Source organism: Symphalangus syndactylus, chromosome 10 (assembly GCF_028878055.3).
Source record: "Symphalangus syndactylus isolate Jambi chromosome 10, NHGRI_mSymSyn1-v2.1_pri, whole genome shotgun sequence".
Classification (NCBI taxonomy): Eukaryota; Metazoa; Chordata; class Mammalia; order Primates; family Hylobatidae; genus Symphalangus; species Symphalangus syndactylus.
Genome location: NC_072432.2, coordinates 71,759,904 through 71,773,082, shown reverse-complemented (window position 1 = coordinate 71,773,082; position 13,179 = coordinate 71,759,904). Strand labels below are relative to the sequence as shown.

The 13,179-nt window shown below is 35.0% G+C and overlaps 1 protein-coding gene across 8 annotated transcripts in view; it reads right to left on the bottom strand.

Moving 5' to 3' along the window:
* Positions 1–415: 415 nt before the first annotated feature.
* The window catches only part of YTHDC1 (YTH N6-methyladenosine RNA binding protein C1), a 37,202-nt gene continuing 24,438 nt past the window's right edge, over positions 416–13,179 (bottom strand). For 4 of the 8 annotated variants that reach the window (XM_063611199.1, XM_063611201.1, XM_055297442.2 and 1 more), the window contains 8 exons: positions 11,486–11,570; positions 10,112–10,278; positions 7,492–7,574; positions 6,198–6,234; positions 6,062–6,125; positions 5,891–5,953; positions 3,414–3,548; positions 416–1,411 (listed from right to left, as the gene is read on the bottom strand). In XM_063611199.1, coding sequence (XP_063467269.1) covers positions 1,187–1,411; positions 3,414–3,548; positions 5,891–5,953; positions 6,062–6,125; positions 6,198–6,234; positions 7,492–7,574; positions 10,112–10,278; positions 11,486–11,570 — 859 coding nt within the window. In that variant the 3' untranslated portion in view covers positions 416–1,186. The remainder of the gene's footprint in view (positions 1,412–3,413; positions 3,549–5,890; positions 5,954–6,061; positions 6,126–6,197; positions 6,235–7,491; positions 7,575–10,111; positions 10,279–11,485; positions 11,571–13,179) is intronic. The other 4 variants (XM_063611200.1, XM_063611202.1, XM_055297443.2 and 1 more) reach the window with 1 other exon arrangement.

Genomic DNA, 13,179 nt, shown 5'->3' with positions numbered 1-13,179 from the left:
CTATGTTACAGCTGGTTACCACTGGGAGAGCTGGACAGTTAACTTAAAATATAGAACTGATACAAGAGAGTTAAAAGTCCACTTATGAAGTAGAAAGCATGTACAAAGTCGTTCACTTACAGAAGACTAAAACAACAAATAGAAAACCTAAATAAACGATTCTGTGATCAGAGTAGACTCAAAATTGTTATCAGGTGTATACTTAACCAAATTATTAACATAACTCTGTGTATGTTATGTTAGAAACAGAAGCAAGCTTTTAATACAACAGGCCTAGGTGAATCACTTCTGCTAAAATCTGCCTCAAAAAAAAGCAAATGGGGTTCCTACAATTTCTGAACAAAAAGCATTCTTTTATGTCCATTATTGCATAATAAAACAAACCTGCAATTGGATAAGAAAAAAATACAAAAGATGACCGTCAATCTTTACCAATTTATTTTATACAAAACAGTAGCAATGTAGAATATGGGAATCGTCTTCCGCTGCCACGCACGCAAGTTGAACATTCCAAGCCAATGTATACAATTTGGAGGGGAAGGCTAAACAATAGCATCAACCACGCTACTGAACATAGGAATTTTTCATTTAAAAAGATTAAAAATTAGATAGCAATGTCTTCTTAATATTGCTCTCATCATTGAAGACTGAGGAAAAATAAAAAGTGACTTTACAAGTTTTTTAAAAAAGAGGCAATGGGGAAAAAAACAAGAGGCTGCTACAACACCGCATACAGTCAGACCATCATACTTCGATGTTCGCATACTCGATAGCAGCATTATTTTTACTGAACCGTGTGCAACTACATGTATAAACACATCAAAGCAAAATAGCATGGCAGTTATCAATCAAGATCCAAAAAGGAAAAAAACAAACAAAAAAATAACTCTAGGATGAACACACTACAAGGACATTTATGGAGAAACAATCAATATCTACATTCTTGGACTGTTCCATTCTGCCCCAATAAAAGTGTCAATTCAACTGTCAGCTGTGGATTTTTGGCGGATTTGAGTTTTTCCAGTTCTTATGATACTGCATGCTTGGAACAAAGGGGGTCATAATAAATCCTTCTACACAATGAACTTTATAGACAGCTGAAAATAAATTTACTACTTGTAAACACACACACAAAAAAATACAAGATTTTTTGTATCTTTAAACAATCAGTGCTTCCAAAAGCCCATTATCTTCTATATCGACCTCTCTCCCCTCGGTCTCTGTCTCGATCACATAATCGCTCTCTTTCTCTTTCTCTATCACGTCCTCTATCTCGCTCTCTGTCTCGTCTGTTATCTCTAGGGCGGTCTCGCTCTCGTTCCCGATCTCTTTCACGGGGTCTACTTCTCCGACCACTGACAACAGCTTGTGTGCGACGAAGAAAATCATCCACCCTCATATCATAATCATGCTAGAAAAGGGAAGAAATGTGTTAGGTATGTCAAAAATGCAAATAGTGTAAGTGGATCCCTGATTTGAAAAAAAAATTTATATAAACAATTTTAAAACGTAAACAAAGAAAAAAGTCTCTATATTATAATTGGCGGAGAGAACAATCCAAAGAAATGCAACAATAAATTAATTCACAGAAGGTAACATGCTGACATGGTTTAGAAAGGGATGATGTCTCATTAGACATCTACAACAGATGATTCAAGTCTCTTTATGCAGTTTCCCACTTAACTTTAATGACTTTTCCATGTGACCCCTTCAATAAGATTTAGGCCAAAGATATTAACTAGTGATGACCTTCAACTATTATCCACATATACTGCCAATTATGATAAATGTCATCAATGTTTTTCTGGCACAGGCTAGCTCTACATTTTTCCTCCAATTCTACCAACTTCAATTTTACAAACTGAGAGTATTATGTTCCAGATTTTCTTTCAAACTAAATTGTTACAACTAAGTGACGTGCAAGAAAAGTTGTGGCTCCTCCTAAACTTGGCCCCTGCTCTAGTTTAAACTTTCTACTCTTAGTTCTCAGTTTACCTTACTGATTTTGGTCTTTTCTCAAAACTTAGCTGAAAAAAGATTTGAAAACACAGTCCCACATTACCTTTTATATATGTGGTTATATAAGCAGAGAATATATATACTAACCAAAAAATCACTACATAAAGATCCATAAAATAGAACTTGTTAAAAAGGATAAATACAGTTGAGGGAAACCAAAATATCTCAGACTTCCTATTTTAAAAGCCATGTGATCAGTTATGGGAATTTTTAAGACACCACAACCCATCTAGTCAACTAAGATTTCATTATAGATAGACTGTATGTTTCTTTCTTGTGTGCTTAACTGAAAATAAACTACTAATTTAAAGTTTGTGAATTAGTTAACTAGTACTCTCAAATTATTTTACAGAATGTTAAAGGTCATGGTAAGATTTGACTTAGAGAAAATTACTATCTTTATGAGGATAAGGAAATTACTGACAACACATAAAAATGTCTCAAAGATAGGCTAGAAAGCTGCTCTGATTCTCACAAATATGCCCACTCTTCATCTTAAGCGGGAAAATAAAAAGATGTTTATTTGGCCCTATACAAACTCATCATCCTAAGTAGGGAGTGGAAAAAAATTCTAACTTGCATATCCTACTTAGTTTAACAACAAAACTACCTTTCTAAGGCTATCAAACTTATATGCATATGAACTATGCTTCCAACACCTGCCAGAAGACAATTCTGCTTTTTAAAATAAAAGTACTATTGCGGGGGAGGGGGAAAGCATTTAATAAACTCAGCCCCACTAGTTAAAAACCCAGAAAACTCAAATTAAAACTAGTCTTTTTTTCATTGGTCCTGTTTTGAAGCCATCAAAAAAAGCTTCCACATCCATCTTATCAAATAATTAACAATCAATGAATAAAGGACATATCTGCTACATATCATAACATCTGGTTATTCTTTGCTAACATCACAATAACCAGAGGTAAAACAATTTATCAGTTACTAGCTTTAACATTTGGTAGGAATAAAAACAAATGACTAAATGAGATTACAGCTTATCAGCTAACTTAATATACACCATCTATCCTACAAAAATTGAATAAGAATACACAAAAAGTTCAGAAGTACCTATTAACATGTTAATTACATAGCATAACTAAGATCTCAATATGGAAAGAACATAGCCTAGGTACTACCTAAAAGGAGTTCTATTTGTAGGCGTTTGCCTTAAGCAGTTTGTGATTTGATCAGTAAAAGAAGTATATTCTATCTATATAATCCAAAGGGGCATAATCAGGCATTTTTAATAAAAACAAACTGAGAATTACTCCAAAACAGTCTGCAGTAAGAATATGCAATGGTCCGTCATTTATCATACTCTGGTCTCCCCATATTTAAGTGAACTACAGAATTCTAAGTAGTTCCCTCACACCTTTGCCTCCTTGTGCACTTACTACTCGTTTATCTCTGTATCTTGCTTCATGTGGTACTGGATGATGTCCTGAGTAAGGGGGATGAGCTTGAGGAGGTGGAGCATGGTGCTGATAGTAAGGATGGTGTGGAGGTTGTTCCATTCCTGGGTAAGGGGGCTAAAAAAGGAAAACCATTTCCATTAAGAATCAACCAACACCCTTGTAAACAAGCCATTCTTAGAACCCTTCATCCAAAACACCAATCCCAAACAAGTGAATCTGTATTAGACATTTACTTTGATGGCATTAAGGTGTTTCCAAATATCCTTTTTGTTTGTTGAAAATGCCACATCTTCTAAGATTTCACATGTTTATGCTTTTCTACTCCTATCACATAAATACTAATGGAAATAGTGGTGCTTACTGTGAGCCAGGCATTGTTCTAAGCACTTTACTAGTCTCATTTAATTCTCACAGCAACCTTATTAGATAGGTACTATTGTTCCCAGTTTACAAAAGGGAAAACGAGGCAACAAGGAGTTAAGTAACCTGCTTATAGTCACACTACTGTTAAAGTGGTGAAGCAGGCATACGGCATCAGGCATCCTAGTTCTACAATTGGTAAACTGGTTAACCACTTTGTGTGTATCTGTTCTTAAAAACATCAACGGGCCTGGTGTGGTGGCTCACGCCCATATCCCAATGCTTTGGGAGGTTGAGGGAAAAGAATCCCTTAAGCCAGGAGTTGGAGACCAGCTTGGGTAACAGAGTGAGATCCTGTCTCTATAAAAAAAATTAGCCGGACACAGTGGCATGCGCCTGTAGTCCCACCTACTCAGGAAGCTGAGGCAGCAGGACCACTTGTGCCCAGGAGTTCAAGACTGCAGAGAGCTATGAACACACCACTGCATTCCAGCCTGGGAGACCAAATGAGACCGTCTCTCAAAAAAAAAAAAAAAAAACAAAAAACAAAAAAAAAAGTCCAGGAGCAAATTAACTTTTAAATGCCATTAAAAAATGAATAAAGGGGCCGGGCGCAGTGGCTCACGCTTGTAATCCCAGCACTTTGAGAGGCCGAGGCGGGCGGATCACGAGGTCAGGAGATCGAGACCACAGTGAAACCCCATCTCTACAAAAAATACAAAAAAATTAGCCGGGCGTGGTGGCGGGCGCCTGTAGTCCCAGCTACTCGGAGAGGCTGAGGCAGGAGAATGGTGTGAACCCGGGAGGCGGAGCCTGCAGTGAGCCGAGATCGCACCACTGCACTCCAGCCTGGGCGACAGAGCGAGACTCTGTCTCAAATAAAAAAAAAAAAAATGAATAAAGGGTAAAGATTACTTTCATAGTTACTATCAAGATCATATATTACTTAAATTTTTAAAATTTCCTAGAATCTAAAGGGAAAAAGTCTCATAATCATCTGCATATAATAGTATAAAACTGTATACCTTTAAGTGAAACAAAAGTCAGATGAAAAGGCCATATAACATATAGCATTTAAAATAAAGAGGTAAATTAAAATGTAAGAAAACAGTAGAAGCTACTTCAACTTCCAGGTTTTTATTTCTTGAAAATTAATGCTTCAGCTATCTTCAATATCTTAAAATATACTCTAAGACAATTCAGTTTTCTTAAAGGAAATAATTAAAAAGCAGGAATAATCAGGGTCTAATTAATCTTATTTTACACAGAAAATTTAGTTGAGTATTAGATCAGGCACTATGCTAAACTTCACGTGTACTTTGTAAATTTATCTTCTTGTCAATCTACTACATTAAATTTTAAGCTATACCAGGACAGTCATGATGTCAATTTCATTTACCACGACATAATCAGAACAAGCACAGTACCTTGCACAGAGTAAGTACTATTATTTGATAAGACAAAGAATCAATGAATGCCCATGGGATTTTACAGATGAGGAAAAGGAAGAGCTGTATTAAGCAATTAACCCAAGGTCACAGAGTTGGGAAGAAAAAGAAATATATCGAACCCAAGCGGACTTTGCACTACTAATCACTACCATAACACACTATTACAGTTCTCAAGCCTGGACTATTAACACAAATGAGCTTTTAGTCTTTAGTTTGAAAGACAGAAAATCTGTATTTTAAGTCTTTTTGAGATGGAGTCTCCCTCTGTTGCCCAGGCTGCAGTGCAGTGGCGCAATCTTGGCTCACTGCAACCTTTGCCTCCTGGGTTGAAGCAATTCTCCTGCCTCAGCCTCCCCGAGTAGCTGGGACTACAGGCACGTGCCACCAGGCCCAGCTAATGTTTTTTTGTATTTTTAGTAGAGACAAGGTTTCACTGTGTTGACCAGGCTGGTCTCGAACTCTTGACCTCAGGTGATCTACCTGCCTCAGCCTCCCAAAGTGCTGGAATTGCAGGTGTGAGCCATGGCGCCTGGCCAGTTTGTCTCTTTCATGAGTTAACTGTAACAATCATATTCTGAGTAAGCACCTGAAATACTAGAACTGCAAATTAAGTTATGTAACTTATGAAAATAGAATAATACAAACCATTCCTTGCCAAGGTGGTGGTGGTCCCATGTTATGAAATTCCCTCACATAATCATTGTAGGACTAAAATAAAAGATGATAATGTCAATATAATTAAAAATTATCACAGAACTGCAAAATAAATCAGAGCCTAATTTTATCCACATTAAATAGATAAAATGAAATGCTTACCCCATTTAAAAACACATCTCGGCGAACTCCTGAAAATCGTCTGTTGGGAATAAGATTTGTGAAACTAAATTCAGGTAATTCATAAACTAGTTCCAAGAATGTAATGCAAAACTAGGCAAGAGTGAACCCGACTTACCTGTCCACTTCCTGGTATCGTGGATCCTTTAAATACCCTGTTCAAACATCAAGCATTTTAGTAAATCAAATTTATATTTTTCTATTACGGCATAATTAAACCTTCCTTACCACTCGTTTCAATTCTTTCCACGAAATATGTACTTTAAGTGATGCTACTACTGTATTATCCCATGTTCAAATTTTCTTCTCAGATTACATGATAATCTAAGAAATAACTAATGATATCATAGAATTGTAAACTGCTAGAGAAGCTTTCAGATATGTATCTTCTATGTTCACAGTCCAAATCTTGCTAATCAGAAAATTTCTTCATTCTGCATCATAGGGAAGGTAAGGGCAGAGGAACTACCTTGAGCACACTATGACAGGACTTCCTTAAAACAAATGTTTACTTTCCACCTTGGGTATATGTAGGTCTTACCAAGTAAACCACCGATAAGCTTTTTTAAAATGTAAACTTAATGGGGAGGGAAAAAAATTGCAAAAGTTGCAAAAATGAAGATGTATACACTGAAAATGAAAAATCGATGGTGATTAGAAAAATACTCTTTCCCCTGCTTCTTTTATTAAGGACCCAACAAATTAAAACGTAAAAACATTTGAGTGGTCATGTTACTGGGGAAAAACTATTTTCACTTTCTACAACAGGACAACCTATTTTGGAAGAATGAGGCTAATCAAGCCACTTGTTACATAATAGTGTTATAATGATCACTAACATCAATCTCCTAACTGCCTAAGTTTCACAAGTGTATCACTGACTGTGTTCTAAATACATGATATCCCTTCTTGAATACAGTTTGCTCTCTTAAATTCCAGTAAGGGATAGATTAATTGAAAAGCTACATTTAGATCACATATCAAATATTTCCCATTCCTTTCCAAAGACATAAAGATTTTTATTTAAAAAAAAAAAATAGCATTGTATGTATATATATCACATGAAACACTAACTACCATAGGGATCAAAAAGCCTGATAGAATATAAGGTTATTGCTTTTCATGACTATATTTAATCTTAAACACATGTGCAGGTAAGTTTCCATTTTTGCAAAATTCGCAATTTCAGGTAATTCATAGAGTATGATGAGTTACACTGGAATAGACTAGACAACCTTAACAAAGTTAAGGGAAGAATTACACTAATGAGAACTACTAAAATTTCTCAAGATTTAAGTAGTCAGGTCCTGAATTTTTTTCACTTTTAAAACTGCAGGATTGTGAGGGTTGTTTTTAATTTTTTTTTTCCAATAATTTGAAATCAAATATCTGCAGGATTATAAAATATTAACCTGGTCTCTGGTGAAACTCAGGGGGATAGTCAATCCTTGGTTTCTTTCTGCTGTTATGAATATCATAATCTTCTGGTCGACGCCTACACAAATTAGACACATTAGAAATTAAACCAAAAACTGCTGGGAGAACAAAGAGTAAAGCAAGAGTTTCTGACAGAGATAAGTACAAAGAATAACCCATTATTTACTTTAACATCTTAATTTTTTAGTGAGCAAATTATTTTTAAATTCCTACATTTTGATTCTCAAATTAATTCCTATAAACCAAACCTTAAATGTACTGCTGGAAGTAGATATTCTCTGCCATCTCATGCTATGATGAGAAAATTGCAGACTAGTCCAATCAAAACATGTAAGTCACATTTTAGTAGTCTAAACAAAAGTAAACAAAGTCATTCTCAAACTAAATACCAGTTTTAACAATTAAAACACTTTCCCAAATAAAGTCTCCATTCAGATGAAAAATAAAAATTAGAAAAACCTATCATCATTGTACAATATGTAACTCTAAAATCTGTATATTTAAAACTTATAAATGTCATTTTAGGTTAAGTCTAAACAAAATTAAAAATTTATTTTTCCTCTGCTTTGCACAAAATTGTGAATTTTACATGATCATACAGAAAATTTGATACTTATTAAAAGCAACTTTACAGGAAAGTTTTTAAAATCTTAATAGCTAAAAAACTAATTTCTTAATAATCCTTAATAACATTTAGTTTTTCTTTCTACATTTAATGACATTTAAGAATTAAGGGAATTTTTTTTCCAGAGACAATGCCTTGAAATAAAATAGGCTTTTATAAATTGGCAAGTAATGGGTCAGAATTTTAACAGAGTTCATAAAACTAATTCAAAATATATTCTTTAGAAGGTGAAATTTTACTGACTACAGAGGGCTGTTCTTTACTGTCTTCCATAAATAGGGTTAACACATCATTAAATACACTTCAATTTACTTAGCAGCTAATAAAGAGTTAAACAAAAAAAGTCCAAAATATTTAGAAAGTAAATATATCATTTTACCCTTAATGTCAAATAAAAACTTGATAACAACCTAGCATTCACTAGTTTTCAGCTATTTGTCTGAGTACCAACTGCTTTCATTAACTTTTTCAACACAGTTCACTCAAACTGCAAAGTTAAGTGCAATAATCCCAAGCCCCCCAACAGAATAAAAACAGTTGCATCTACAGTAAATAACACTAAGAAAATTAAAAGCTGGTTTAAAAAATAAACATACCGCTTTCCTGTAGTTTGGGGAGTGCATTTACGACCGGTATAAAACATGATAGTAACAGTTCATACAGTAGTCCAACTACTGACTTTAAGCTGTAAGCCACATACATACATGGAGGCCCTGGCAGGCTTGAGAGAAGGTGTAGTGGTGTAATAAGTATAGTTTGCAGTCCATTGCAAAACTGAGGTAAAAACTTCACTTGTATGTACTGTATTGCACTGGAAACCTCTTAGCTTAAAACTTCAAAAGACATCTTGGCGCTCAGTCCTTTTAGGCCAAAAGTAAGGGGCCCTGCCAGGCTTCCTCCTACCTACTCCACAGTGTCCTTTTTAAGCTCAAAGAAATGGGGACTCTTGTTGGATTATCTGTACCTACCACAGGATGTCTCCACCAAAAGGAAATTTAACCAAAGCTTTCATCCCATCAACCATACATCCAATAGTCTTTAGCAGAATATTTTAGATTTAGCTGTATGCAAATCTACACAGGGGAAGGTGTTGGGTAGAAGGGCTAAATCAGTCCTTTGCAAAGACTTCTCCAATTCTGTAACAAGTTAAACCCCCTTTTTCTGGAAAATGCTGTTTAGTTCATAAAGTAGTGATCAATAACCATGGCGATCCTCTAAAAAACACTTTAAGTCCACAGGTACTGCCAGCATCTGGAAAAGTTGTAAACAGACACAGCAACAGCCCTTCTTTTTGGTTTGTTGCCGGGTCTCCCAGGGCCACTTGATCCCCTTTGGAAAGAACCTATTGTTTTCAGAAGCTCAGCAAGATGTGTGAATTCACTGGGTATATGTTAGAGAATATTTGGCAATAGGGTTAACACATCACGGTGATAAAATCTGAAACAGTCCCAATAATGCTCCTCTTGAATATCAAAATAACTTAAATATTTTATCCTCTAAATGAGGCGTCATCTTCTGAAAAAATATTAGTGATCCTTTATAAAAGTCCCATATCTGATAAGGCTTATCCAGAGACATACCTGAAAGAAAAGGCTTTTTAAAAAGTATTAACAATTTTTGCAAATAAAGACTTCCTCCTCTTCCTCCTTTCTAGCCCGTTCTTAGCAACAAATGCCTACCTCATTTCAAGTGTATACATTGTATTATCAGAGTATTATCTAATCTAAACTGGTTATCACTGGTTATACTTTTTTCTGCACAAGGAAAGATCCCCATTTTCCTCTTGAAAAATGACTGAGACCAAGGTGACCATGTGAAATCCTCAATGAAGCCACAAACTAGTCCATGCAGCTTGATTTGAGGATTTTCTCTTTCTTCTTTACCGCAGGACAAGCTTTTGACGAATCACATTCCTCCATCATGTTATTCTGATACATGTGCCTATTATCAGTCCAAAGAACGTTTCTAACCTTCCCACATCCCGGACTGGTTCTCGACGGGATGGACGTCCTCGTGATCTGGGCTGAGAATGCATTCTTCTCTTGTGACGCATTTTATGAATGACCTGATACAAGTCAATACTTTCATCGGGGGGAAACAGAAGACAAAGCTGGGTTCCACATTCAAGTTCAATTTCCTAGAATAGGAAAGTAGCAATTTATAAAACACAAACAGACCCTTTCAACAGACTTGCATTTTCCTGATGTACCAGAACAAAAACTGACTTGGAAGCTTTCTTCCCAAGGCTGATGATCATATGGGATTCCAATAAGACTTCCAGATTTATAAAACATTTCAAAAGTGTTTTATGTATTTATATAAAGGGTAAAAACTAAAAGTATAGAATCTCCGAAGTTAAATACACAAATGCAGTTGCTTAAAATTCTGTGACAACCACCCTCTGAAAAGGGACTATTTCTTTGTGCAAAATACAAAAATATCAGGACAAAGTCATTTAATACAATGGAGAAAAAATACCTGTTAGTGTGTGTACCAACAACTTTGATAATTATAATCTACTAAGTGTATTGAAATACATTAGATTTACCGCAAAGGCAGACCAATCTATGGGCTCTTTAAATCATTTTCAGTTATTTGTAATTGAAAAAGTGAAAACATTTTTACTCATGAGCAATAAAATGTCATATTACTTTTGCATGGGCAGGCACAGTGGCTCCTGCCTGTAATTCCAGCACTTTGGGAGCCCCAGGTAGGCGGATCGCTTGAGGCCAGGTGTTTGAGACCAGCCTTGCAAAACGGTGAAACCCCGTCTTGACCAAAAATACAAAAATTAGCCACTCTCATAACCTGGTCTCCAAAAAAATTAAAATTAAAAAATAAAACAAAACTTCTAGTTCAGAATTACATGTGAGAATTACAAGGTCAAACGTTTTGGTTAATTTTCAATTACTCTACATTTTCAATTCCATTTGTAGACTTGAAAACCTGAGTACATATATTTAATCTTTTCAGAAAGCTGCTTTCTGCTCAGAAAACTTCAGCACATATACTAAATGGCAATTCTAAAATGTATTACAGAAACTGAAGAATCTGTTAAACAGTGATAATACAGTCAAAAAAAATTTAAATCTGGCAAATTCTCTTTAGAAACATTTCCTTCAATTATATCAAATGAAAGCACCATATAAAGCTGCCTATATTTCAACATTAATGGATGTATTATTAGTCTCAATCACAGTTACTATAAACTTCAGATAAGACTATTTTTTCAAATTCTCACATGGTCTCTTTCATCAGAAATGGTAAAAACAAATACATCAATAAAGATCTCTAAAAGGGTTGATTAAATGCGTTTTTTTAAAGAATCAATTAAAGCCACAAACCTGTCCATCACGTCCGATCTTTACTGGTTTATGTTCATTCCAAGGATTGGTGAGATGAGCCGACTTAGTGAAGGGTAATTCTCGCCTAAATACAAAGTAATATCAATTACATTCTTCTGCAGAATCCTTTAAGGACCTTATACTACTTTTAGTAGTGAATTCCTGTATTAATTGTGACCTAAATGTGACTAAAATTTTAAAAATCACTTACAGTGGTTGAGTTAATTCCCTACAGAAAGCCTCTTCAGAGACTTTTTCCATATTCTCCAGTTTTCTAAAAAGAGCTTAAGAGCAAGGGCTTGAGAACCAAGATAACTTGGGGCTTAGAACCAGCTTGCTCTCTTCTCTGAGCCTGAATCTATTCCTTTGATAAACAAGAATATCACCATCTACTTTATAGTTGTTTTACGCAGTTTGCAAATGAAATGACACATAAAATATTTAGCATATCCCTTTCTTCTATGAACTCAAAAAACTGACCAAAAAGAAGCGGGACCTTAACCCAGCTGTTAAAACCAAATGAAAATAGAAGTGTCCCTTATTTGCAGTTGGAGGCTGCTTTCCCTGTTCAAGTGTACTTCCTCTTTCAATATGGCAATATTCTTCACTACGCATAGAATGGCTTGAGTTGTGCAATAGATAATTTATAAATGCATATATTTATATTAATTATGCCCTTTACTGAAACTCAAGGGCAGTATCTATATAATTTAAATACTAAAAACCTGGTTTTAAGATCTCTGAGCCATAGGACAAAATGGTCTCACCAAACTTAAAAAGATATCCTGTATTTTTATAGTTCTTTGTCAACCTAGCACAGTGTCACATGAATACAAAGATGACACATAATCAACAGTTGTTAGCTGCCAAGAAGTAATTGTAAATTAACAGTATTTGATAAGGTTTTATCTGCCTGTGCATAAAACAAATAATGCCAAAATAAATAAATACTTTAAAGAACTATTCACTGTACTTACAATACAAATAAAACTGTTCAGCCAAAGGACATACAAAGACTAGAAAGATAAGAGTTTGCATCCCTAACCTTTCTTCCATAGCCATCAAAGAAAAATAAGCACACAGAATTTTCAAAGACAATGGGTACTACATGCACTATACAGAAGATTTCTTTTTGTTTTTAATAGGAGTGGTTGTATCTATTCTGAAAGAAAGAAAAATAATCACAAAATGCTTCATGAAAGAAGTGGTAAATGAGTTAACCTTGAAAGAAAACCCAGGTAAAGCCTATGTAGAGAACTAAGGCAGGAATACATGTGAAACAAAGAGAAGGGCTAAAACACAGGCATAATGGAAAAGAGAAAACATAAGTAACTTTGTCCAGTGAACATGCCACATAAACTTACATGAATTTTCCTGAAAGTGAATATTGACTGCTCAGACCTTTTTCTAAATTTAATTTTTTAGAGATTGGATCTCACTATTTTGCCTTGGCTGGTTGTGAATAAATGGGCTCAAGCAATCCTCCCACCTCAGCCTCCCAAAATGCTAGGATTACACGTGTGAGCCACCATACCTGGCCTGAATGCTCAGATTTTATATAACTTGTTTTAAACCTCAGGAAAAACTCTAACATTTTCCAGGGAAATAGAAGTATTTTAGAGTTAAATTAACTAGGTGGTATATTCTGTGATGGTGGTGATATGTATATATATATATACATACACACATGGAAG